A 27943-nucleotide genomic window follows, 5' to 3' on the forward strand; every position below is an offset into this window, starting at 1 on the left:
GACTAAAATCACCGATAACGCACGGAGACGGCTGCAACCAGCCGCAGCTTCGGTGCATGCCGCCGAAAAAGCTGCGTCAGTGAAACGCGGAAGAAAGCGCAGCTTCCAGGTGACCGGGGCGCAACCAGAAGCGGCGCCTGGATCGCCGCGTGCATAATCGGTTACTCTGGGTTTTGCCGCCGTCGCACCCCGCCCCGTGCATAACCGGTGTGCGTCGCGTCTTCCCCCTCCGCGTTTTCCATGTGACCCGAAATCGCCGTTTAGGCGGCCGTGCATAATGGGCCATATTGATGCAGAGCAGTCCAAAGCTTTCTCCCTCGACTCTGTATGCTGAAGGAAGACCAGTACTTCCATTTATCTGGGAGGGTTGTCCTCTTCCACCAAGCATCCAGGGGCACACATGGAGCAGTAAGGGAAGAAAGGGAAAGCCACCTAGTCCGCCTGATCAGCCCAGTCAACCCTGGCAATCAGTGGGGTGACAAGATCTCTCACGCATGATGGAGGAAGAGCCAAATTACACTTTGCTGCCCTGCCCACTTGCTGGAGTCGTGGAAGAAATATCCCCATACATGTAACATTTTAATAGGGTGAATATAGATGGAAAATTCAATACATTTATGTTTATATGCTGCAGGCAGTCCTTGCAGTGTTCAGGGGGAATTGGTTTTACTCTTCAAGTCTGTGCATGATCGTGCTTACGTTATTCAAACATTTCATCTCTGTATTAATGCGTGCTCCGTTGCTGAGGTAGAAACACATACGGAGGGATTCCAGCAGAAAATATCATCCAATCTACTCTCTGTGTTAGGCTTGTGTACATATTTGACTTCATGTCACAACCTTGAACTTATCCATTTTTACCTGTGGGATAAGGGCCAAACTGAATGATATGATTTCTGATGTGTAATACCTGGGTTCCCCTGAACAGACTTTGGGCAAATCTAGACAATACAGCAGGGGTAGTAAAACTGCGGCCCTTCAGATGTCCATGGACTACAATTCCCAGGAGCCCCTGTCAGCGTTCGCTGGCAGGGGCTCCTGGGAATTGTAGTCCATGGACATCTGGAGGGCCTCAGTTTGACTACCCCTGCAATACAGCATCCCCGATGACAACCTGAGGAGACTGGAGGAAGTTTATCTCTGCTTTAAAATGGCGTGTGGGCCCAAGCCAGCTTGGGACTATGGTGTAGGGGGAATGAGGGGCTCCTCACACTGTATTTCAAGAACCCAAAGTAGCCCAGGGACTTGGACTCTTGAAAAGCAGCCTGAGGGAGACAGTTGTCCCTCCGCCCACAGTGCAGTAGCCACAAGCAGCATGGGGCCCAAGGGGCATTTTTAAAGAGGAAAATCCCTGACTTTAAAATGGATGTGATATCCAGGGGTTATCCCAACCCCTGTGATTCAGGCAGTCACATGTCAGATATGAGGGGTCTCTTGTTTCCCAAGTGCCTGAGGCCCTGATTCAGATTGGGTCCATGAGATAGGGAGACAAGGGGTTTAAACCTTTAGTTATGCCATTATCCTGACACAACATGGTTCTGGGGAACAATAATTGTGGGTTGGATCTAGCCACCTTTTTCACTGTCTCACCCATCTCCTCTCTGTACTAAAGCCCTCAGTCTACAGGGATGTTGTACATGTCAGTCCCATGGAGGTAGTCATTTTTGGTGGTCAAAAATAATGTTTCCTTCCTTTTCCCCAGTAGAAAAGATGGTTGGACCCAACCCAATTTAATAAAAAACTCAGTATGGCACATTATATGGATATTCTACATGATGTACACCATCTCTGTAACTAGCTTGGTATAGTGGCTAGGTCTGTGGACTTCTAATCTGGCGAGCCAGGTTTGATTCTCCACTCCTCCACATGCAATCAGATGAATGACCTTGGGCTTACCACAGCACTGACCGAGCAGTAATATCAGGGCTCTCTTAGCGTCACCCACCTCACAGGGTGTCTGTTGTGGGGAGAGGAAAGGGAAGGCGCTTTGAGACTCCTTTGGGTAGAGAAAAGTGGCATATAAGAACCAACTCTTCTTCTTCAGTAATATCAGGGCGGTCTCAGCCTCACCTACCTCACAGGCTGTATGTTGTGGGGAGAGGAAAGGGAAGGCAAATGTAAGCCACTTTGAGATTCCTTCAGGTAGAGAAAAGCAGCATATAAAAACCAACTCTTCTTCTAATCTACAAAACAGCTACCAAAAAGTGGAAAAATGGAGCTCTGATCTAGATCCACTTACATATATAAATGGGATGTGTGTGTGCAAGGACCGAGTAATGTCTGACCCTTGGGGTGACGCCCTCTAGCGTTTTCATGGCAGACTCAATACGGGGTGGTTTGCCAGTGCCTTCCCCAGTCATGACCGTTTACCCCCCAGCAAGCTGGGATAAGGAGGTTTAAAGTATGTGAGCTTAAGCAATTTGTAACCCACACTGAAAATGTTTTCAACATTGATTCCCCCACGGGTCAATGTTGACGGGATTTCCCCCCCTGCCCCCCCTTTAGCTTGGTGGATTTTGGATTGAGCACTCTTTCTGTCCAGCAAACAAATCTGACAAATACTTTGCACTAAGTAATGTGGCTTTTCTGCTTCAGCAGTTCAATCTGAAAAGTCACTTCATTTGACAAAGCTTTAAATTTGATGTAACAGCTTCTGAGTACATTCATGAGCATGGACTACATTAAATGGTGTTAGCTTAGTTTATGGATGCTAAAGTTGTGTTCTATTTTTCTTTAAATGAGCAAGTTAAAGTGTCAAATTTTCTTTAAAGTGTGTATATGTATGTGTGTGTGTGTATATACATACATACAGAGAGAGAGATTGAGAGAGAGAGATACACACACACACAAGTACACTTCCACAGATACAAGCCTGCAGCAGAAAGCTTATACCTAGAATAAAAGTTTGTTGGTCTTATAGGTGCTATTGGACTCAAATTTTGTTCTGCTGCCTCAGACCAACACAGCTACCCACCTGAATACCTTTGCTGGAAATTCACTTGTACAATGCAAATCTGACAACATTTTACAGGGGTTTCATTTCATACATTTACATATTGATAAAACACAGGAGAAAAAAGACCAACGTTGGCATTCAGTTCTATCAAGTTTCTTTGTTCTTTCTGTGGTATGCAGGAGCACATTGGCATAATACCACACACATATGTGACCACACCAAGGCTGCTTGTTTGCAGTTATTTCTCAATGTTCTTTGTAATAAGGAAGGAAAAGCATTAAACATGCAATCCGAGGAACTTAAAACTGCAGCCAACTGTGCATGATCCAATTCCAGAATTAATTAGATATTTTCCTAGTTAGTAAAACAAGGAGTGAAGCCCTATACGGAGAATTAAAAATGGTTAATAGTAAAGGTACCAAATTCAGAAAAGAAACTTAGTTCCACTCACTGTCATTTGTTAAGTAGCAGTGATTAAATAGTTTGACAAAACCCTTTACTACTACTACTACTGCTACTGCTGCTGCTGCTACTACTACTTCTACTACTTCTACTACTACTACTATTTTTCTTCATCATCATCATCATCATCATCATCATCATCATCATTTTGTTGTCTGTGTCCCCATACTATATCAATTTATCCTTTGATTCCCACAAGTGTTTTTTTTTCCTGCTTTTAGCTTTCATTTGGTTGTGTTGTTGTGTTTCACCTTTTTTATTATTGTTTCTGGCTCCTTTGAGAACACTTTTACCCTGATCATTTTTCCAGCTTTCATAGAATCATAGAGTAGGAAGGGATCTCCAGGGTTATGTAGTCCAGCCCCCTGTACAATGCAGGAACACTTTTTTTTCAAGTGCTGGATGTTTCTATCAGTTTTCTTTGTCTCCTATACTTCAAGCCCACTTTTCAGGAGCTGGACAGTTGTCATTATTAAACCACTCCCTGTCCCTCCCAAGAGGAATGATTTTCTTGTTTGTTTGTTTTACCACAGTAGTCCTGTAATAACAGTTTGAGCAGGTTCTCTGAATTGCCAGCTTTAAAAATAAAAGCCTCCTTCTCCTTCCTTTGCAGAGATATGCTTTTTTCCTTATATCTCCATGAGGGATTAGAGACTTACCTCTCCTTAAAATGAAAGCTGGGAATTCAGTGTGCCTGCTTAAATAATCCTCTCAACATTACAGTAGTATATTGATATTTGAAAGCTGGTTTTTAAAAGATTGGGGGGGGGGGGCTCCCTTACACCACCAATAACAGCAAGGATGTCAACAGCACCCTTCCATGAAAATACCCATTATTGAAGCCACACTGGGAAAGGGGCAGGCAGTAAAAATGCTCAGAGACGTTCAGAAAAACACTACCCAAACCGGTTCCAGTGCTTGCGGATTGACTCCAAAGAAAGCCAGGGGTAACTTGAGCATGTAGGAAAGATCAGTCTTAAAGGAAGTCAGAACTGACACTTTCTACTTCACCATTTCCCCTGCTGTAGTGCTCAAATAAAATGATACCCTTATTTCTTCCACGTGACACAAAAGTGGCTCAAATTGAACACTAAAGAAAGCTCAATTCTCTGTTCAGACTAAATTATGCAAACAAACACTTATGTATTTTTGCCTTGATTCAATTTTCTCAGTTTGCATTTTCACTCTTCACCTAACATTTGAGGTTTTTGCAAAATTACGTTTTCATTTTGGCAAGGAGTTATGTGCTGGTGGGAGGAAAATTATGGGGTAGTGGTGGGCAACAGAGGGCAAAGAAAAGCAAACATGGTTGGTGGTCACAGAAGCAGAAACAGAAATGCTGACCCCTAAATATCAGAGATGTGTGCATATATTACTTGCATGACTTCAGACTAGAGCAAGATTTTGGGATTCCCTTCCAGTTATTGAATACAGAACATGAATAAAACACCGGTTGCCTTTTCTTGTTCCAAAAGAGTCATGATAATGGGAAGGTTTATACCAGGTAATTTATTCTAATTCCTTTAATTTTAGTGGATGCAGAAGAATGTTTAGGATTACACTATAAGGTCCATCTGTATCCTGATTTACTTCCAGTAGCATTTCAAAAACTATTGACTAAGAATGAGCTCTGATGAATGTTGGTGAATGTTGTACCTTTCCTAAGCAGCTTATTTTGATTCCTTTGGAAGACATGGGAAAAGACTCCGATAGAAGAAGACTGATCCAAGAAGCTGGATTGTCACCTTGCCTCATTTTGCTTTCACGCAAGAGCAAAAGAGCATCCAGAGCAATGCTCTGGGCCAGGAGCTCAAATATCACCATTTCAGCAACAGCTACAAATCTCTCCAGGAACTCACACGTGCTCATTTTAACTCGTTGATGGAACTAATATGTTTTCCTGCAAAGTGAATGAGTTGACAAAGGAAAGAATTTCCTGCGTCCCTTGAGAATTGATTAGAGGGAGCAATCACTGAGCCATTCTTCTGCCTCCCTCTCTCCCTGTCCTTTTCAGATTTCTGATTCTTTAAAGTGGAGGAGGGGAGAAGGCATCCTTGTCTAGCGGCAGGATAAATTCCAAAGTAAATTGGTGCACATCTCCAGAATCTGGCTAACACTGAGTAAACCTGGGGCCAGCCTAGTGATAGTCATGCACATTGTATGTGTTTCTCTCAGAACACGACTGTCGTCAGTTCAGACCGCTTGATCCTTGGTTGTCAATACGGTATTTGTTCCTTTCCTATGACCTATTATCACCTCAACAGTGATGTCAACAACACTGAATTGTTATTATAGTTGCCAACAGTAGAAAATGCCTGGAGCTTTTGGAGGTGGAACCTGGGGATAGTGTGGCTGGGGAGGGGAGAGACCTCAGCAGGACCCACCCTCCAAAGCAGCCATTTTCTCCAGAGGAACTAATTTCTGTTGTCTGGAGGTCAGGTTTAAAAGTAGGTCTCCAGGCCCTGCCTAGAGGACAGCAACCCTAGCTGCTGACCAACATTTATCTTGCAATAAATCTATGCAAACTAGCATGCACAATATTCTGTACACCAGTCTCGGTGAGGAGATATGGCACAATGGAGGACTGATCAAGGGCTGTTTCTACTCTGGGAAACAAAGCTATTCAGAACTCCAAAATACAAGTTCAGAGGAGGAGAAGGAAGTACCCACTATGACTGTGGATGCACACATCAGAATTCCTTGCAATCTGACAAATAATGCCCAAGCTCATCTCAACTGTAGGCACAATGGGATACACCTTGTGGGTTGAATGAATTTTATTTAAACAATCATAGACCAGAGCAAGTGAGTTTGTAAGCAATAGGTAAAGCAAACTTCTTTGGTTATTAATTAACTGTTCTGATTTGTCTTTTGGTGACTTATTGGCAGTCATAATCAGGTGAGTAGCTGTATTGGTGTGAAGCAATAGAACATTATGACAGTCATTAAATTATTCTTAAAATGGTATTTGAACAGTGCAATCCTAGGCAGAATTACACCCTTTCAACTGAAGGCTGAAATTGTAAGTTGTATTAAGATGTAAGTTGTTCAGGGCGATGAAAACCAGAGAGGACTCTGAGGCACTCTAGAGGGCTCAGTTGAGGCTGGATTGAGTGGGAATCAATGTGGCAAATGAGGTTCAACAGAGGCAAGTGCAAAGCAATGCACATTGGAGCCAAAAGTCCCAACTTTAAATGCATTTCCAAACTGGTGGTAACTGCCCAGGAGAGAAATTTTGGAGTCATGATAATTCATTGAAAATGTTGACTCAGCATGCGACTGCAATAAAAAAGGCAAAGAATCATTAGGAAGGGAATTGAAAACAAATCAACCAGTATCATAATGCCTCAGTGTAGCCTGACTTGAAATGCTGTGCACAGTTCTGGTTGTCACACGTCAAAAAATATATTATAACATTGGGAAAGTGTAAAAAAGGGCGAATAAGGTGATGGAATGTTTTTCCTATGAAGATGGGTTTTAAAAGTTAGAGTTCTTTAGCTTAGGGTTCTTTAGCTTAGAGCAGGGGTAGTCAAACTGAGGCACTCCAGATGCCCATAGACTACAATTCCCATGAGATTCTTTACAATTCATGGGAATTGTAGTGCATGGACATCTGGAGGGCCACAGTTTGACTACCCCTGGCTTGGAGAAACGATGATTGAGGGGTATTGTGATAGAGGTTTACTAAATTACACATGGGATAGAGAAGGCAGATAAAGTACTTTCCACCTTTTTCTCCCAGTAGAAGATCTTGTGAATACATTATAAAATTGATGAGCAGTAGGTTAAGAACAGAGAAAAGAAAGTACTTCACTAGAAGAGCAAGTAACACCTAGAACTCACTGCCTCAAGTAGTGGTAGCAGCTACAAGCACAGACAGCTTCAAGAGAGGATTGGATAGAGGTCCATCAGTGGCTATTAGCCACCAGGTATAGATGGAATATTGAGCCTCTTGTGGCGCAGGGTGGTAAGGCAGCCGACATGCTTTCTGAAGCTCTGACCATAAGGCTGGGAGTTCAATCCCAGCAGCCGGCTCAAGGTTGACTCAGCCTTCCATCCTTCCGAGGTCGGTAAAATGAGTGCCCAGCTTGCTGGGGGATAAAACGGTAATGACTGGGGAAGGCACTGGCAAACCACCCTGTATTGAGTCTGTATCTGGGACAGTGATGCTCTATATTCTTGGTGCTTGGAAGATCACAGTGGGAGGTCTTCTGGAGTTCTGGTTCCACTGGTGGACCTCCTGATGACACTCCTCTACTGGCCACGTCCCATTGTCAGCCTGTGAAAGCCAATGTTAAAGCCACATTCCTGTGGCTTTAACATTGCTGCTGTGCCACACAGAGTATTGAACTGGATGGGCCATTGGCCTGATCGAGCACAACTTCCCTTATGTTCTTAAGTTAGTTGTCTCCAAAGTTGTAAAACCATTTAGAATGTTGCTGTAAGTAATTGCACTTGTTTCTATCCGAATAAGGCATCAATCTCAAGGCTTCCCAAGATACGAGGCTGCCTTATACTGATTCGAACCCTTAGCCTTTCGGGGTCAGTATTGCCAACTCAGACTGGCAGTGGCTTTCCATGATCTCAAACAGTGTTCTGTTTGAACACATGATCCTTTTAGCTGGAGAGACAGGTGATTGAACTTGGGACCTTCTGCATGCCAAGCAGATGCTCTATCACTGAGCCGTGATCCCTTATAAAATGTCCAATTTTATGTCAACGTACAATTCACATGGGAGACAGCCCCTGTCCTGCATCACGAGAGTTCTCTATACAGGTAGCCTGAGCATGCAGAAGTACATTATGTCCATGCACACAGAAATGGGGCTTTAACATTGGCTTTCACAGACTGGCACGTGGCCAGTAGAGCACTCAGTGAAAATTTCCATCTGTCCATCCTTCCATAGCATGTACAATATACATTATATAATTGAATGTCAAAGAAGTTTATGTGGCATTTAGACTACTCTAACAAACGCTAGAATGGAAAATTGGTTTGAATAGATGATCTGTGCAGTACGTGATCCGCTTCCCCAATCCCCTCGTGTGGCAAACTTTGAGTCAACCTCTAGTGTTTATTATTCCGTTGTATTGTAAATTTTCTGTCTGGCACTTTATGAAGCTCGAGCAACTGCATTGATCAGCAAGGGAACATATATTATTGCTATTTTATTGTGACGGAGGAAACCGGCTGGGGCTGTGGTGCTGGCTTTTTTATTGTTGTTGTACTTATTTTTTAAACAAAAGGCATTTTGGGAAACATGTGGGCATGGAGAAAATGGAAAACAATCGGCAGAGAGTCAACAGTTGCCAGGCTGATATTAGAGGGTTGGCCCAAACTCAAGATGTCTTGAAGGTCCTCCCCCCTTTGTTGCATCTGTGACTAATAATAGACTTCAGAAGAAAGAACCATCACATCAAGGGGCATATCTAAGATATTTATAAGGTAATTATTTTGAACATAAAAGAGTTTATGTTGATTCTCACAGCAGTCCCCTCCCCCAATGCTGCATCCCATACCAATTTCAGGAGCAGTTTTTTTCCAGGATGAAGTAGGATTTTTTTCTACTAGCCAAGCTCTATATTTGCACCCCTTTGGTTTTATCTTTATAGTTACAACACTATAACCCCACAACACCGCTACATATGAGCTGTAGGGCTGTCAGTTGTGGCAGGCTTTCCATCCTATCTGAAATGTCCTGAGAACTGTACAGCTGTTCAGTACAGCTAATCAGTACAGCACAGTATAGTACCATAAATATGAAACTGCCTTGTAGATCAGTGAGTTCACATGATTGTATGACACAAGGTAGACTGATGCCAGCGCTTCAGGATTTCACACTAAGATGGGTCCTTCTTAACACTTGCTACCTGAGATTCTTTCATTGGAGATACCAAGGATTAGGTTTAGATATTCCGTATGCAAATGTCATGCCCACCAGTGATGCTAATTCATTCAGCTATTGACGTGTATCTAAAGAAACCTGGATGTTCCACTTGTACTGGCTTCGTTCCACTTCCCTTCCCCTAATACTGCACCTCCAATTTCATAAGCACATAGGTAAATGAAAGAGAAAATATCTCTGACATTTTAAAATTGTGACTTACTAGATGGTTTGTGCCTTTGATGTCTACCCAGGAACCCACCTAATCTGTTGATCGGTTCTTCTGATCATTTCATGAGCCAGGGCTTTTGACTTCACAGGCACAAAAAGCAGGCAATGTATCCAATACTGGTCAATACTGCATTGGCATGAAGATGGAATAAAATGGGAGTGATTTTATGGAGCAGCCAGTCTGGAATAAAAATGACCCTGGTTAAATACAGTGGTATGGAGTGAAACTTGGTGAATGCAAAACTTGGCTGGACCCAACCCATTATCAATGCACTCTTCCTCAACTCTCAGTTGTTTGGGACAGGGAGTAGGAAGTCTACATCTCCAGCCTTCCTCTATGCAAGCAACTGGTCATCAGAATATCTAACCAAGGTCATGCGTGCTCAGCCCTGGTATCTATGCATGAAGGTGTGAATCAGCGTCATGGTGTTCTCCTCTGAATTTGTTTAAAGCTGCTGTATCCTACTGATGCATGCTGAGCATCTATTTATGTTAAAGGCATTTCTTATTGCCAAAGTTGCTGCAGCTCCAATGGTAGTAGAAGGTTATTTATCTGCTGGGATGATTGATTTTATAATAATAGGAGCCATATAGTTTATCTGCTACATTTTATGTACCATTTTTCCAACAATCAATCTACACAGTATACTGTTAGCCCTTTCTTTCTTTAAGAAGCTTGAGTGGACAGTGATGGCTGCTGGGACAGTAATGGCAGCTGCCAGTATGGTTGTGTTGGGAGCTGGTGGGTGGTAAAGGAGCCTGGGGCAGGTGTTGTGGCAAAGTTGAGACATCACTTCTGACTTTGCACATCAAGGGATGCTCTAGGGCAGTGGTCCCCAACCTGCGGGCCGCGGCCCGGTGCCGGGCCGCAAAGGCCATGGCACCGGGCCGCGGCTCCCTCTCCCCGCCCCGCCCCCGCAGTAAAAAACTTCCCAGGCCGCAAGCTGGCGGCCCGGGAAGCTTCTTACTGCGGGAGGCGGGGAGAGGGAATCAGGGCCGGGCCGCGCCTGTGCGGGCCACGCCCGCTCGGCCCGATCCGCGGGCGCGGCCCGTGGGCGCGGCTCGCGGGCGCGGCTCGGGTGCGGCCCGATCCGCGGGCGCGGCGTGGGCGCGGCCCGCGGGCGCGGCCCGATCCGTGGGCGCGGCCCGCGGGCGCGGCCCGATCCGCGGGCGTGGCCCGCACGGGCGCGGTCCGCGGGGGCGCGGCCCGATGCCCTGCCGGTCCCCAGCCTCGGAAAGGTTGGGGACCACTGCTCTAGGGTTCCCTCAAAACTCCATGTGATGCCTATTCTCACCATTGCCCCCTGCCATTTTACTAAGTGGCAAGGTTGGAGATCTGGCACTGTAGCAGGAGATCTGGCCACTGTAGATGCCAGTGAAGGACATGCATGCAAAGAAATGGTGGCTGCTGGGTAGGGGGATGAAAGAAACGCTAGGACTAGGAGCAAAAGTTGCCATTTACTTACTTGCCTTCTTTGTCTGATTCCTCCAAAATACGGAACCAGCCATGTTTTTGTTTATCAAAGAAAGATACCTACAAGAGGCCTGGCCAATCCAGAGGCCTAATGCTGCCTTCCAATCCCAGAGGACAAAGCTTCATGCCAATTTTCACTTCTATATCTGAAGAGCTGAACACACGCTGTGGCCTCCTGGGCCAAAGTGTGAACCCTGAGTCTGATTAAAGTCTCGGAGTCTCTCATAATATTTGAACACGTCTGAGATGCTCCAGTACACACGTGATAATATCCTGAGGGTTCCAACGGGGCTTGTTTTCTGCTTGTTCTCCCGGGGTTTCTTTTTATAAAGATAAATGGAAGGTGATATGAATTGTATTTGATTCCTGAAATCGTATTCAAAGGTTTGTTTCCTCTGATGAACGCATACATTCAACGCCTTTGAAAAGTTCGGCTTCTGAACTTCGCTTCAGTAATTTCCGCTTTGTTTAATTCTCTTCCCCGGCTAAAATTGAAGCGGAGGCAAGGTGGCACATGGTCAAGCAAGCAGCCGTTACACAAAGGAGTGACATGAAACTAAAAATTGCAAGCCTTTGAGTGCATTAAATAACCAACGATGAGGTCGCAGAATAGCCAAGAGTAACTTGCGGATTCAAGCATGCTCAATTCCCACTGTGTGAGGGCTCAGCAGCTTTCTACAGGAGTATCCATACCAAACAGAGCCCCAGGGCATCCAAGTTCAAGAGGAACGCTGAAAAATAATTTCAAAACAAAACACTTGAATTTAAATGAATATTTAGAAAATATATGGAATGAGCTGAACCATTTGTGTCAGTGCTAACTGCAAGCCCTTATATCTGTATTTATAGCGATACACAGCTGTTGGTTTGTCAGTGTTTGCAACAACCCAGTGGAAGTATGTTAGGCTGCGAAATTGAAACTGGCTCAAGGGGAACTTCATGGCTGAATGGTTGCATGTGTATTAAGTGTTAAGTGCATGTTAAGCTCTGTCAGGTCTGACTAATGGAGCCCCTGTGAATATGAAATAAGGACCTTTAAAACATCCCGTCATTAGTAGTCTTGCTCAGTTCTTGCAAACTGTGGGCCTTGCAAACTTCCTTGATGGAGTCAATCCATCTCACGTTGAGATGTCCCAGTGAAATGTCAGGGACTAAACTACCAGACCACAGCTACATAGCCCAGAAAACCCACAACAACCAACCAGTTGTTGTTAGATGCAAAGTCATGTCCGACCCATCGCGACCCCATGGACAATGATCCTCCAGGTCTTCCTGTCCTCTACCATTCCTCGAAGTCCATTTAAGTTTGCACCCACTGCTTCAGTGACTCCAACCAGTACTATACACCCTGCCTAGCTTCTGAAATCTGATGAAATTAGGCTTACAAAATAAAGTCTCTAACTTACATGTTCTTACACAGCAAAATGACTTTCCAATACTTTCATTCTTTCAGTAAGAAAATGTTGTATCATGGGTCAAGTACATTTGGACTCCACATTTCCCCCAAGGAGCCCAAGGCCAGTGTTCATGGTTCTACCTTCCTCATTTATGCTCACAACCACTCTGAAATAGAGACTAAGAGGGTTCCCCTAGGTCACCTAGCAAGAATGAAAATTTAACTCCTAATCTCCCAGACTCAGTATGACACCTTAAGTACTAAACCATGCTGGGTCTCATAAAACAATAATTACTCCATGTTCAATAAATGACTTTAATCAAAAACAGATTGATAGGAAAAAACTCATTATGAGAGAGAGAGGGAGAGAGATGAATATGTATAAAATTTCCTTATCAAAGAGATTTTTTTTACAACAATCTTGCAGTTTCCACTCCAAATAAGTAATCACAGCATCTTTAGGGAATCTCACATCCAGAGTACTCAATTTCCTTCAAAAGATGTGTTCAACACTGCCATCTAGTGGGATTCGCTATAATATTTTATATTTGAAGGTGTCCCTTCAAAAACATGGAGGCCAGAGTTCCAGCATTGGTCACATGGGTATAGAATCACAGAATAACAGAGTAATGAAAAGGATCGTGTAAACCACCTAATGGCTGCCTGAAAGGTTTCAGATGTGTTGTTGCTGCCCTTTGATATATCCATCCAGGTAACAGACAGTGGCTTTCAAAAGGGAAAGGATTCAGCTGTCCCAGTGGATGAAATATCCCTGTGGTGATAATTTATTTTATCTTAATAATATTTCATTTATAACCATTATTTCTCCTCAAATGAGGACCCAAAGCAGTTCCCATCATCCTTTTCTCTTCCATTTTATCTTCCCAGCAGTCCTTGGGGTAGGTTAGGCTGACAGAATGTGACTGGCCCAAGGTCACCTAGAGCAGGGGTAGTCAACCTGTGGTCCTCCAAATGTTCATGGACTACAGTTCCCAGCAAACACTGGCAGGGGCTCCTGGGAATTGTAGTCCATGAACATCTGGAGGACCACAGGTTGACTACCCCTGACCTAGAGAGCTTCCAAGGAATGACTGAGGATCTGAACATGGAGGTTTCAGATACTAGACCAGACTTTCTCCACCAGGGTTCAATGAAACCCAGGGGTTTCTTGACAGCCTGGAAGGGTTTCCCAAATGGATGAGAGTTTATTATTTTTAAAAATATTTTTAAAAATTTGTTAGACATGTATTGGGTGATATGACCATATATGGTCATGTTGACCCACCCTCCCCACTGCTCAAATGGCCAATGATGGTCCTGGTTGGGGTGGGAAGGGGAGGGACCTGGGTAGGTGTGTACACAGCTATGCTTCCAACCATATTCTGCACGGATTGTGTCACTTCTGGGGTTTCTTGAGGCCTAAATAATGTTTCAGGGGTTTCTCAATAGTAAAAAAGTTGAGAAAGGCAGTACTAGGCTGACACTCTTCACACCTAAATGGTTCTTTGTTGATTGAAGGTGCATGCAGTGAAAGGCATGTAGGGTCACCAGATCCAGGTTGGGAAATACCTGGAGATTTTGGGTGTGAAGCCTGAGGAGGGAGGGATTTGGAAAAGGGAGAGACTTCAGTGGGTTATAATGCCTCACAACACACCTTCCAAAGAGTCTCTTTTCTCCAGGAGAACCTAGAGAGCTGTTGCATAGAGAGCAATTTTAATAGCAGGAGGTCTTCAGGCACCACCTGGAGGTTGGCAATCCTAAATCCATTTAATGTAATGGAGGGAGGAGTGTGTATGGTTACTACTCTTCTGAATGCTTCCAGATGAGCATGGTTGTTGACTCAAAATGTGGTAAGCCAAAGCAAATATTGACTCTTGCATATTTGGGTTTTCATGTCTCGCAATACAAGCCCTTATAATTACCTTGTTTGCTCTTCATCCAATGATTTCCATGGAATTGATGCTGTTATTAGTCATGTCAACCAACCCCAGATGGATCAGTCCAGCTGGGAAGTTTTATTAATTTATATACTCCATTTGTCATCTGCTTTTCTCACTTTTCTCTTACAGAATTATAAAAGCAATACAATGGAGATCAGTGTAATACATAGAATAAACAAGGGGATAAAAGTCTATGACACCAATAGGCAACAGTGAAATTGCCTGACTGGGACAGCCATTTTTGGAGGCCTTGCTTCAGGTGTTCCCACATTCTGAGATTAGGCAGGTGGCAACTCATCAGGTGGCCATCTTGGCCATGGCCCCATATTTCTGGAACATTCTCGCCAGGGAGATTAATCTGTCAGTGGATCAAGACTTTATTTTTTTCATTTGGCATTCCCTCAATGATCATAGAATCATAGAATCATAGAGTTAGAAGGGGCCATACAGGCCATCTTGTCCAACCCCCTGCTCAATGCAGGATCAGCCCAAAGCATCCTAAAGCATCCAAGAAAAGTGTGCATCCAACCTTTGCTTGAAGACTGCCAGTGAGGGGGAGCTCACCACCTCCTTAGGCAGCCTATTCCACTGCTGAAACTACTTTGACTGTGAAATTTTCCCCCCTCCTTCCCAACCAGTCTTATATTTGCTGTTTTTATGTCCTGCGTATATATTTAAACTATGTTTTTAAGAAATTGTTTTAATGATCTCTGTGAGTGGAAATGTGATTTTAATGGTTTGTAAATGTGATTTTATCACATATGTTCTAAACTGTTTGCCTCCTTGGTGGCCTCTGTAGGGGCAGAAAGGTGTGATACAGATTTTATAAAGATCCCAGCCAAGGCAGATAGGGTATAATTTTAATTGATTGTATTATGATTGTTATTTTTGATAATGTTTTGTGAACTGCCCCGAGTGGGTAACCCTAAAAGGGGCAGTATATAACTCTAAAAAAATAAAAACAATTCAGTAAAGTTTCATTATACTCTTAGAATAAAAATCCCACTATAATATAGCCAATAAACAATGCTGTAGGAGAAGGAGGGGGAAAATAAAACTTTACAAATTCCATCACAGACAAAGCAATGTGATTTCCAACAAAAAAGTACCCTGTTGCATAATTTGTTTTTTTTTCACATTCTTAATCCCTTGTGAAACCAACCTGAAGAATTATTCTGAGGCACAGAAACCTTTACGAACTTGTTACAATATGGAAGTCACAACCATGTGTGGTGGACCCATTTTCAGGGCAATCCTAAACTGAATTGCACCTTTCTAAGTCCATTGACATCAGTGGGCTCACAGTGGTATAACTCTGCATCGAACTGCACTCTTACTTTGCCAACTTGGTTATGTCGCTCTTTGATTATGTGCTGTCCAGTCCCTGAGAGCCATGTCTTGGTCCTGTTCTGTTCACAAGAAGTTCCCCTGCCTTGGACAAGTGGGATTCTCTGCTGCCTTCCCACCACATGTAGTAGTGCTCGATCTTTCATCCATAACTTCCCCTTTTCCTGGCCTGTGATAGGAATCCGATCTTTTCTGTGATGCATCAGGAGGCGTTGGCTACAGTTTGCCTCAGCTTTGTATAAATGAGATGAAGGTATTGTCCATCTTTATTTTGATGGGGAAGAACAATTAGCCTGCTTTCGAGCGGCACATGCTGAACATTCATCGTACCTGACATGTATCCCTCCATTAGAGTGAGCGCCAGGGAGATGGATTCAGGGCAGTGCTCAGCGAAGTGGCTAACCAAGTCAGTCTGAATTATTCCCCCTTGTCAAAATATGCAAAATATTCATCCATCCACGCCCATGCCAAGCTTGCTTGATTATTTGGATATTGAAATGCATGGTAATCCTGTGAAACCATTTGGCCACTAATTGGAGTAGCCCATTATATTTAATGTAGAAGGAGATGCAGAAATTGCCTGGGACCCACACAATCCACTTTGTACCAAACTCGAATCATTAAGATAAATTGGCTCCCTTAGATTTGCTATTAGTCTTCATGACCTCATTGCTACACCTATTTACTTGCCTTTGCATTCAAATGCCTCCTCCCTCTGATTCATGGGCGAAAACCCAGCTGTGCTTTTTGTCCTCGTGCTCTCTGGTGGCTTGGACAGAGGCAATGTTAAAGAAGCCCTCTTTTTAAAGATGTTATTACATTCCCAATATTTGGGGCCTGTGGAAGCATGGAAGCTGCAGCAGATACAAGGTAGACTGTCTTCTCAGTTTCCCTTATAGTTTTTCTTTTGAAGGAAACAGCGAGCAAAGAAAACAAATCTAGGACAAGAAAATGTGTCACTGCTGGGTTTTGAAGCAGGGATCTCGTATGGGTATTATTTGAAGGGGTTAGATCCTAAGAGAGAAGAGGGAGGATTTTTTACTATCAAGATGGCTATAGCAAGGATCACAGGACCTACATGGACAAACATTATACAGAAAGGGGCTGCAGTGAGGATTGGAATCAGGCAAGACTGAGTGGGAAATCAGGTGGGATTCAACCTGAACTTTCTGCTGGCTGTTCCAGTAATATTGAGGAATATCAGTCCCCAGGTGGGACCTGGGGATCTCCCAGAATTATAGCTCATCTGCAGACTAAAGAGATCAGTTCCCCTGGAGAAAATGGCTGCTCTGGAGGGTGGACTCCATAGCAGTATACTCCACTGAGTTCCCTCCGTGCTCCAAATCCAAGCCACTCCCAGATCCACCCTCAGAGTCTCTAGGTATTTCCCAATCTAGAGCTGGCAACTCTAGGTTTTAAAATGTATCTGACTGATATGGTTATTAATCTGGCACCTTCCTTGGCCGTAACGACCCTGCTTAGCTTCCCCCTCCTTGCATTGCATCAGGGGTAGGCAAACTGTGGCCCTCCAGGTGTCCATGGACTATAATTCCCATGAGCCCTCCCATGAGGTGCTTAGCTTCCCCCATCCTTGCAATGCATCAGGGGTAGGCAAACTGTGGCCCTCCAGATGTCCATGGACTACAATTCCCATGAGCCCCTGCCAGTAAATGCTGGCAGAGGCTCCTGGGAATTGTAGTCCATAGACATCTGGAGGGCCACAGTTTGCCTACCCCTGCAGTACATAATAACAGATAACGCTGAAATGGAGAGGGGGGAAAAGAGGAGAGAATGGGAACGAGACATTTGAAATCAGCCCTTCCCCAGAATCTTTTGAATAGATACAAACAATGTCCTTTTGGAGAAAACCGGGGCTTAACGATAAACAAAGAGTTTACAAAAGTCAGTTTCTGGAAGAGAGTAAGGAAGGCAGGAAGTCAGGGAGATGAATCCTGTTTGACACAGAAGATTTTCTTTCTCTCTCTCTCAAACGGAGCAAGTTTGAAGAATATTAGAGTAGTTTGAGACTGTTCAGATCATGGCTGACTGGTTTAGAAGTCAGTCAAGCACGCTGTCTCTTGTTGACGTGAGCGGCAGACAGTTTCCCACAAGAGTTCCTTGTGCTTTTCACATGTAATGCACAGAGCTGGGTTACTTTCCCCTGCAGGGCACTTTCTGCCTCATTATATTCATACTTAAAATCCATCACAGTAAGCAATAACAGCAGCACCTAGGAGAACACTTGCATATACAATCCTTTGTGTACATTAGGTCAGCATCCAGGGAGTGATGCAGTTTGTTATTGTTTAATTCTCTTCTCTTTGCGTATCTCAGGAGGCAACATTGTCACACGTTGCTTTGAACATTTGGCTGTAGGTGCCTCTCCCCTCTACTTGGGGGGTTATGAATCACCCCAGATATGGTTTTGGGGTACATATGTTTTTTTTTGTTGGCCTGAGAAATTTTCTTCAAGCTGAGAAAAACATTCAGTCTGCATGTTTAGTAACTATTTAAAAGAAGTGTTGCTTTTTACTGTTTGGTTGAGGGAGTGACAGGAATGTCTTAAGATATCGGCAATTTTTAAAGAAAATGTTGCCTTGTATACAGCTGTGTCAGAAGGTGGGGGTATTATGTGAAAGATGAAGAAAAAGAGTTGGTTTCTTTATACTCTGCTTTTCAGTTCATAAAGGAGTTTCAAAGCGGCTTACAACTGCTTTCTCTTACTCTCTGCACAACAGACACTCTGTGGGACTGAGAGAGCTCTGTGAACTGAGACTAGCCCGGAGTCACCCAGCTGGTGACATGTGGAGGAGCAGTGAAGTTAGATCACAAGCCTCGACAAACAACACTAGGACAGGAAGTGAGATCACACGCCTCAGCCAATCAACACTGGGACAGGGAGTGAGATCACAAGCATCTGCCAATCAACACTGAGCCAGGAAGTGAGACCACAAGCTCAGCCAATCACATTTCAGAGTGGCTAAGTGATGTTGTGATGACATACCATGATGAAATCACCACTGACCATATTGCTCAAAATGCTATCACAAAAGAACTCTCTCATTCAAGAGGCTTTCAAAACAATTGCCAAGAAGGGTGACAAACCAGTAGGAAACAGAATCAAGTCTTTCCAAGAACACGTCACTGCCAACAGTAAGATGCATCACAAATGTTGAAGAAGTCCAGCTTTCTAGCCACTGCACCACTGAATGAAAACCAAGACCTCCAGCTGTTTTGTGAATGGCCATGCCAGAAAGCCACTGTGCTATTGCTCACACCATTCATGTGGTGACAGTTGTATTTGTTTGCAGCTTCGAATATTATACCAACAGTCACCAGAGTGCTCTGCAAATACTAGATGGTTTATCCATTCCCTTCTAGTGAGACCTTTCACATATTAGTAGGGAAGGCTTTAATAAAAATTAGTAGGGAAGGCTTTAATAAAAATTAGTAGGGAAGGCTTTAATTAATAAAACTGCTTATTTGAGGCAGGAAAGAGTGGAGGATGCCAACACAACTCTTTTGAGTTTCCACTTTAGGTTACTGCGAATTCCCTCATGGGAAATGCATAAAATCAGTTTTAACAGCATTCCCAAAATGTTCAGCAAACAAGGAAACCATTTGGTTCCCTGTTCACCTGAATCATGAGTTTTTTGTACGGGATGCTAGTAATTCAGAGCATTAAGAGAGCCATCATGCCATTTCCCCCCAGTGTGAAAGGGGTTTCTCTCTTTCTCTGTATCTAACAGCACAGCTCATGCATCAAGTCCTGAAAAGTTTTGTTTGCGCACAGTGACATCATTGCTCTCCTTTTCAGTTTTACACAACATTCAATCACTCAATTAATATTTATTTATGGTCATTCAGACCAAAATAGAATCATAGAATCATGGACTCATAGAGTTGGGAGGGTCCTCATGGGTCATCTAGTCCATCCCCCTGCACTATGCAGGACACTCACATCCCAATCGCTCATCCACTGTAACCTGCCACCCTTTTGCCTTAACAGAATCAGCCTCTCCGTCAGATGGCTACCTAGCCTCTGTTTAAAAATGTCCAAAGATGGAGAATCCACCACCTCCCGAGGAAGCCTGTTCCACTGAGAAACTGCTCTAACTGTCAGGAATACATGTAAATTAAAATACATGTAATTAAAAACTAAAACAATTTTAAAAGAGAAAAAACAGTAGTAATATTATAAAAAAATTAAAGGGTCTGACATCATAGGAACTTCAAGATGTTAGATTCAATATTTAAAACATACTTTAAGTTACCAGTGACAATTGGCTCTTTGTACTTTTGAAACTGGATCAGATAGAAATTTTCTGATCCACGTACATAGTAGGCAATTTCATGGCAGCAGTGCAAAATTTAGCTGTGCAGAGAGTTATTTGCCTATCTTCATCTTGAAACAGCACCTTGATTTTCTCCTTTGGGGAAGTCCTTGGGTGGGTGTTCAAAATTGGCTGAATAAAATTGCATCTGATGGCAGTTATGCAACAGTCTATGTTCCCCCTGCACTGAACTCTGGAATGGTACTTCCATTTTTTTGTGTAAGTAAGCCAAAGCTAGGAAAAGAACTAGAACCCAGTGGATTGAAATATCTACAAATGACATATTAGAACAAAATTGTGGAGGAAATTGGTATGTAGAGACCTTCACTCTAAGACACAAATAAGCTCTCTGTGGAGAAAGGATTCCAATTTTTCTCTTTGTTTCTAAAATGCCAAGTTGCCCGATAATTATTGCCTTTCCTTCCATTTCTTTCATACGATAATGTTAACAGACATGCTTGGAATACTTCTGTGTTAAGGACAGCCTTGCTGCAAATGTCTCCGTCTGTTTTTTCTCCTCTTACCAATTCTTTTTCCAATTTCCTTCAGAATCTTGTGGGTGCCTTTCTTGATGAGTTCGCTGCATACTGTAAAGACATGCCCAAAGGAATGACAAAATCATTTGTTTTCTGGAGGGTATTTAAAAAATACAAACACCCAAAGCAGCCTCATTGTCGAATATCCTCTGCCTGCTATGCCGAGTGATCGTGCGTTAATTTTCTGCTTGCTTGGTCTCTGATAAACAAATATCTATAGAAGACATCTGTAGCAAGCACCAAAATTTGACTTTCACATTTTAATATTGGATGCAATGTCATTGTTTTGTCATACTGTCCATTGTAGGCATCTAGTTAAAGGCAACAGTGAAATCGCACGTACAAAGAAGAGGTTGCTAACATGGGTAGCGGTCCTTTAAGGGGATGAATTGTATTCAGCCTGACATTGTTGTGCATTATGTGTCAAGATCTCAGGAAACTTTATGGAGACTGCTTACAGTTCATCATGTGCTAGGTAGTGTCTCTTCTCAAAGGTGATGTGTCCATTAAAGACCGAGGATAGAGCTAAATGAATTCTGTTTTCATGACATAGATGGTGCAGTCCTAAACAGAATTATACCCATTCTCACAGAGCCAGTTTAAGGATTTGCAGGACTCCTAGTACCAGAGTCAGTTTAAGGATTTATGTGGCCACCAAATATGATGGGTGCAACCAGACTGGGGGCACAGGATCCCCACACACAGTGGAAAGGGGGGTCCATCCGAGTATCCTTAAAGAGCCTCACCAGAAGTTCACTGCTTTAAAAAAAGGACTTGCCAAGAGTCCTGCTGCTCCAACCCACTTTCTGCTGCCTCATTTGTGGTCCCATGTAGGAGGGGGGTGGCAGTGGTGGCAATGTGAGGTCAGAGCATGGAGGATGGAGAAGCAGCAGTGGTGAGTTGGCAGTGGGCAAGAAAGGAATCAGGCTTGGACAGAGGAGGACAAAATGGGCTTCTGCTTCTTCCCACTGTGGAGAAGTGAGCATTTGTATACAGACATGCTCTTAGTTCCCACCCTTGGCTCCACCTTCTTAGGGCTGCACTTGTGCAGTACAACCACTTCCTGTCCAGCTCTGGCACTTTGATGTTGTCATTCAGCGTAACATCCTTGCACCATTAAAGGTAAGGGGAAAAGCAGGGGGAGGAGAGAGGCTACATCCCTGACCCATGGCGGGGAAACACTGTGCGAGGCCCCTGGAAGCACGGGGCCCCATAGCACATGCTCCTCATGCTACATGGATAAACCAGCCCTGCCTTCTAAGCTCAGTGACCTCAAGAGAAGGAAGCAGCTCTGATTAGGACTAATGAGAGTCTACCAAAATAGGGATACTTCTCACTGTACTAGCACACCTATCTCTGGACTCTGGTGACATGCAGAGACTCAGTACAGGAAGACCAATTAAATAGAACGCTTCTCTCTGGTATCTCATTGACTGTGGTGTCCCTTTTTTATATAGAAGTGATATGATCAGTCATATGATAACCTTCCTGCAGTCTGTAGAGGTCAGACACAGGGAGGGGGTTGTGACCTGGCACTATTAAAGAGTAGAGATTGGAGCAGATGGAAAAAAGATTTTAAGAAATCTGGTGCTCTTTCTCATGGGCCACTGTCAGATGATAGGATCAGGATTCTGACAAAGTCAGCCTTGGCTCTTGTGCCCGGATCAGATGCCCACGCCGTCGTGGCTTCAGTCTTTTAGGCTCCAGATTTCTTAGCCTTGCCACTCATGCGGGGAGCTCTGTATTTCCTCGAGCAGCAGCCTATGAGTCATTTCTCTACCTCCAGAAGCAGTGGCGCTGCATCCTCAGCGTGGGCATGCAACTCCTGTGAGTGCTAATGACAGAGACATATGCGCATCAAGAAGAGACGCTCCCTTACGAGACACGATTAATGTGATTTCCAATGCATTTGCACCGCCATGTGCAGTGGGGTTTTTTCACTGCTAGGAGCTAGCTGGGCAATTGTGTTCTTGTAATTCCTTCTGAACAGTGTCCCACTAAGTCATTCAGGACAAGAAGAACACCCCTCTGTGTCTGCTGCCATTCAACGTGCTACTGGGCTGACTGTTCTTATTCAACAGAGAAGACACTCTGCGGAGAAAATTGTCCTAGGAAAGAATGGGGGAGGAAATAATATATTCTCAGGCTCTTGATTTGGTGGGGAAGATAATGCAATTGATGCTCTGGTAAACATGGACTCGAGTCTTTTGGGCCCCCTTTTAACTCAGATTATGTCAGCCAAGCTGATTCTTCCTGGGATCAGAGATAGGAGCCTGATGTTTACTATGCTCACTTTGAATATCGAGGTGGCTGCTAGAACTGCCAAATTGCCTCTGATTGTATAGCTGAGCCAGAGAAGAACCCTTCCTCCTCCGTATCGCACTTCATTTTTCCCTGTTGCCATATTTCAGGAAATGCATGCACATCTCCCTGCTTGGAAGGATGATCCAGTGCACATTCACTTTACAAACACAACCAGGACTTGCATAAATATGAAGCTTAAATCAGATGTGCAAATGAGAACTACCCAGTGCATGTATAATGCATAGGCAAGTACACCTCATAAATTAATTTTACACGCATTCATTGTAATATGTGAACATGGCTTATGGTTGCTGCTGCTGCAGAACCAAGGCTGGTGGGGACAGCTGGCCAGCTAGACATGGAGCTAACCAGCAAGGCATAGGCTAACTAGGGCCTAGTCTGCATTCACAGGATAAAGCACTTTCAGTGTGCTTTGGCAGCTGGATTTTCCTGTGCAGAACAGGAAAATCTACTTCTAAAGTGCATTGAAAGTGCATTATCCATTGTGTGCAGACTAGGCCTAGGTGACAAGTAGACGGGCAGGAAAGTCCTCTCTCCCAGCCCATTTCCACCCCTTTGCTAGTGCCTGAGTGCGCCTTGAGGTGGGGATATTATAAGGCACTCCAACCAATGAAGAAAACTTAGTTTAAACCACACACAATTGTCTTTTGTCTACATTTAGCAAGTACAGGAACCATTATGAGAAATCTCTCCAGGCCTCTCAAGGTAACAAAAGGTAGTATCAGTGAGAGCCAGCTGGATGTACCTATTAGAGTGACAAGCCAAGTTTCGAACACCCTAATCTGCCACAGAAGCTTGCTGGGAGACCTTGAGCCAGTCACACACTCTCAGCCCAACCTACCTCACAGGGTTCTTGTGAGGATAAAACAGAGGTGGGGGAGAATAGGTCCCCATGAAGAAGAACGGTAGAGGTATAAATAAATAAGTAGTCAAAATAAGTGATGAACTTAATAAGTAATTAACTTAACTTGCCTTTGAGAGCTTCTTATGCATGTTGTGTCCTTCAGTGGACGATATAGTGATTAGGATTGTGTTGCAAGAAAAATAGACGAGAACAGCAGTGTGCAAACAGGGGACTGGATCCATCAAGATTCCCTACTAAATTGAGAGCCGGTGTGGTGTCGTGGTTGAGAGTGGCAGCCTCTAATCTGGAGATCCAGATTTGATTCCCCGCTCCTCCTCCACATGAGGCCAGCTGGGTGGTCTTGGGCTAGTTTCAGTTCTCAGCACTCTCTCAGCCCACCTCCCTCAAAGGAGAGGAAGGGAAGGAGATTATAAGCTGCTTTGAGATTTCTTCTTGTTCTAAAGCTCACCCAATTCTCCCACATATGACAACCTCATAAATTTTGCATATGCAAACCCCATGATTCTTGATGAGATGTAAAGCAGCATGGAATGGCCTGATCTCATTGGATCTCGAAAGCCAAGCAGGGTATTTGGCTGGGAAACCACCAAGGTAGACTATGTAGAGCAGGGGTCCTCAACCTCCGGTCCACGGCCCGCTACCGGGCCGTGAAGGCCATGGTCTCGGGCCGCCAGCGGCCGCGCCTGCCTCCCCCCCCCACAGCGAGAGGGGGGGAAGAGGCAGGCATGGCTGCTGGCACGCCAGTGACGCAAACGCGCATGTGTGTTTGCACCCCCTGCTGGCGAAACCGTGCATGCGCAGCAACTGCGCATGCGCGTTTACATGCAGCTGCGGCGGCCGGGCCGCCGGCTCTCTCCCACCCTTGGAGGCGGTCCCCGACTACAAGAAGGTTGGGGACCGCTGATGTAGAGGAAAGCAATGATACACTACCTGTGCTTTTCACTTGCCTTGAAAGCCCCTTGCTAGGGTCACCGTAGGTATGCTGCAACTTGACAGCTGCTTGCAGGCACACATGTTCTCAGCGTACCCTCTTTGAGTGGTCAAAGAGGATGCCTTTTTTTCACCAGAAGAAAAGCTGGCTGGACCATGCCCAGGGGCTGGCTGGATGTTCAGCAGCTCCCATTGAGATGCATGAACAAAGGTTTGCAATCTTGCAAGGACATCAGCTTTGCCTCATAAAGAACAACACTTCTCCCTTGAATCAATCCTGCGTTTGTAAAAGTTGTGGAAACCCTGGGCAGTTGTTTTCCTGAGTTACAACCCTGAGGATTGTAAGGGGGGGAAATTATATCTTGGAAGCCAAGGCTTGTGGCTTTAAGAAATCATTTTTATTTTTGCTCTCCACATACAGAACTCCTGTGCAACTTTTAAAAGAGCATTTAAAACTCTTTAAGGAAGCCATTCATTCCTGGGTGGCCCTCTCGCATGCCATAAATTTGCAGCCATTCTAATGAAAAGCCAATACTTAACCCAAGACAAAGACCTATTTCACTCATTCTCCAAAGCCTTCATTTGTCACTCTGGCAGCAACATTATCAAATGTTCATATTAAATACTGTATGTATTTATTGCGAGTTATGGATGGAGCAGGTTGCCATCTTTATGATCACTACCCAGAAAAACAACTCTACCTTCTCCCTCGTTGTCATATTTCTTGCCTGACAGGAACTATGTGCTTGGGTTTTCAAGTGCTATATGAGACATATCTTTGAGAGGCCACCCTCAAGCAACTGGGTTGTAGTATTTGTGTACTTTTCATAGGAAAGGATATTGTGGTTGGTGAGATTTCAATGCCCAGGGAGGGAGGGAGGGACCTATAGACCTTAGGGAACTAGCTAAAGCTCCTTGACATGCAATAGGTCCTGTCTTTTCTTCCATCCTCAGTATGGAGGTGTACCACTGTAAGATCTGGCATAAGATCCCAATAATTCAAGGAAATGTCTTGGTAGTCGGTTCAATTCCAGACAGAGAAAGACTTGTGTGATAAGATTTACACATAAAGAGCTCACTTAAACCCATGTTTATCAACAGGGTATAACTAAATGTATACATATCATTCTGTGGTTAGGATGGTACCCTTGGTCACTTGTAATAAGGTAAAGGTAAAGGTATCCCCTCTGCAAGCACCGAGTCATGTCTGACCCTTGGGGTGACGCCCTCCAGCATTTTCATGGCAGACTCAATACGGGGTGGTTTGCCAGTGCCTTCCCCAGTCATTACCGTTTACCCCCCAGCAGCAAGCTGGGTACTCATTTTACCGACCTCGGAAGGATGGAAGGCTGAGTCAACCTTGAGCCGGCTGCTGGGATTGAACTCTCAGCCTCATGGGCAAAGCTTTCAGACGGCTGCCTTACCACTCTGCGCCACAAGAGGCACTTGTAATAGATACTCATTTAATGTCTGATGATCAAGAGCTGTGAGTCAGGCCTGCTGTTTGAATAAAGAATTGGGTCATGTCTGCCAGTTGTGAAGCAGGTATTGATGCTTACCCATAAGGCTATTTGCAGTTCAGGCCTTGCATACCAGAGACACTGCCTTTATAGCTATGCCCCCTGAACAGTGCTTTGCTCTAATAACATCAACAAATTGGTGGTCCCTGACCCCAAGGAGGTACATCTGGTCTCAATGAGAGCCAAGACTTTCTCTGTCCTGGACTCCTACCTGGTGGAATGAGCTTCCAGAACACATCCAGGCCCTGTCGGAGCTGGCACAGTTCTGCAGGGTCTGCAAGATGGAGCTCTTCTTCCAGCCTTTTGGTTGGGTCCCCTTGTTGTAAGATGCCCCAGACCGCAATCTGATTCCAGGAGAATGGGAAAAATCTGGGACTGTTGATACTGACATTCAATGCAGATTGTCATCCATCTCTTTTAATTTAATTATAAATCCAAATGTTAATGTAACTGTAAAAATAATATGTATACTGCCCTGAGTCTGCTCACTGGGAGGGTGGTATAAAAATGAATAAATGGATAAATCAACGTGGTTTTCTAAGCTTGGGGACCAGGAGAAAAAATGGCATACACTGCAGCTTTATTTTCATTGAGAGAAAATGTAACAGTATTACCGCCATTACAGAATTCTGACATATGCTGAAACTGTGGATGTTGCATGATCCTTTCACTAAAACAGTCATTCATCGCTATAATGCATCACCCACACAGGACACTGCAGTTGTAAAATTCTGTGACAGCACAGCAATAGCACATAACACAGAGATGCATGGATGCAGCCCTGGTGTGTCATCGCAAATGCGTTAGTAGTTCAGATAAAGAAAGCTAAAGGGATATAGGTCTTTCTTTAAGGCTATAGCTAAACTTCTGTATGAAGAATGGCCATTCCTTATTTTACACTTCTCTAGCCTACCAGCATATCATCTCAAGAAGAGTTAACCCTAGGACTTTTAATTCCAGGTTGGGAATTTCCTGCAAAGTTGGGGGTGAAGCCTGGGGACGGTGGAGGCTGGAAAGGGGACGGATCTTGTCATGGCATAAAGCCACGGAATTCACCCTCCACAGCAGACATTTTCTCCAGAGCAAGAGTGTCATTAGGGCATGGATGTAGAGCTTAGATGTAGCTGGATCAGCTGCACTTTTAACAATGGCTTCCTAAGCAGTTCTTCAGTGGACCTCAATGGACTTAATGGGGTATAATTCTGTTTAGGATGGCACTGCAAAAGTTGCATAGCAATGGAATGTTGCCAGTTTGGAGGCTTCTATTACTGCTGCATTGTGCTCTCATGAGCCTAAGAAGGCAGAAAACCAGAAAGTCAGAATGGAAGAGGGGCCAAGTTTTCTATATTGATTGGAATCCATTGGGCAATTGCTCGGCTGCAAGATGATAGTTCCATTTATTTTGCTATAAGACAGGATGTGAGCTGCAAGAGATAGGGATCTCTGAACAGCTTGTGAAGACTGACATTTCCTGAAACATCCTAATCTGCTACAAGCAGGACGGGTCATCTAAGTCAGCAGGGCAAGTCTTAGATTCCCACTGGAGTGAAAACATGCAAATGGAACTTTGAGAACAGGTATGAAAGGTGAATCTAGAATATCAAGTGGATACAGGCAAAACCAAGATTTTATTCTACATATTTTTAAGGCAATTGTTATTCTGCAACATGGGTGTCAGAGTTTCAACTCCAGAGCTTGATTTTTACTGGCACCATTTAGTAGCAAGATCTACAGAGGTGAAG

General features: G+C 44.1%; 1 protein-coding gene across 3 annotated transcripts in view; it reads left to right on the plus strand.

Moving 5' to 3' along the window:
• LRRTM4 (leucine rich repeat transmembrane neuronal 4) overlaps positions 1-27943 on the plus strand; it is a 399594-nt gene that overhangs the window by 361285 nt on the left and 10366 nt on the right. Inside the window, exon 4 of one of the 3 annotated variants that reach the window (XM_077306076.1) lies at positions 18430-18787. The exons of the other annotated variants lie outside the window; for them this stretch is intronic. Coding sequence (XP_077162191.1) covers positions 18430-18459 — 30 coding nt within the window. The 3' untranslated portion in view covers positions 18460-18787. Of the gene's footprint in view, positions 1-18429; positions 18788-27943 lie in introns of those variants that run through there. 3 annotated transcript variants of the gene reach the window in all.

This window comes from Paroedura picta, chromosome 12, assembly GCF_049243985.1.
Source record: "Paroedura picta isolate Pp20150507F chromosome 12, Ppicta_v3.0, whole genome shotgun sequence".
In the NCBI taxonomy this organism is placed as follows: Eukaryota; Metazoa; Chordata; class Lepidosauria; order Squamata; family Gekkonidae; genus Paroedura; species Paroedura picta.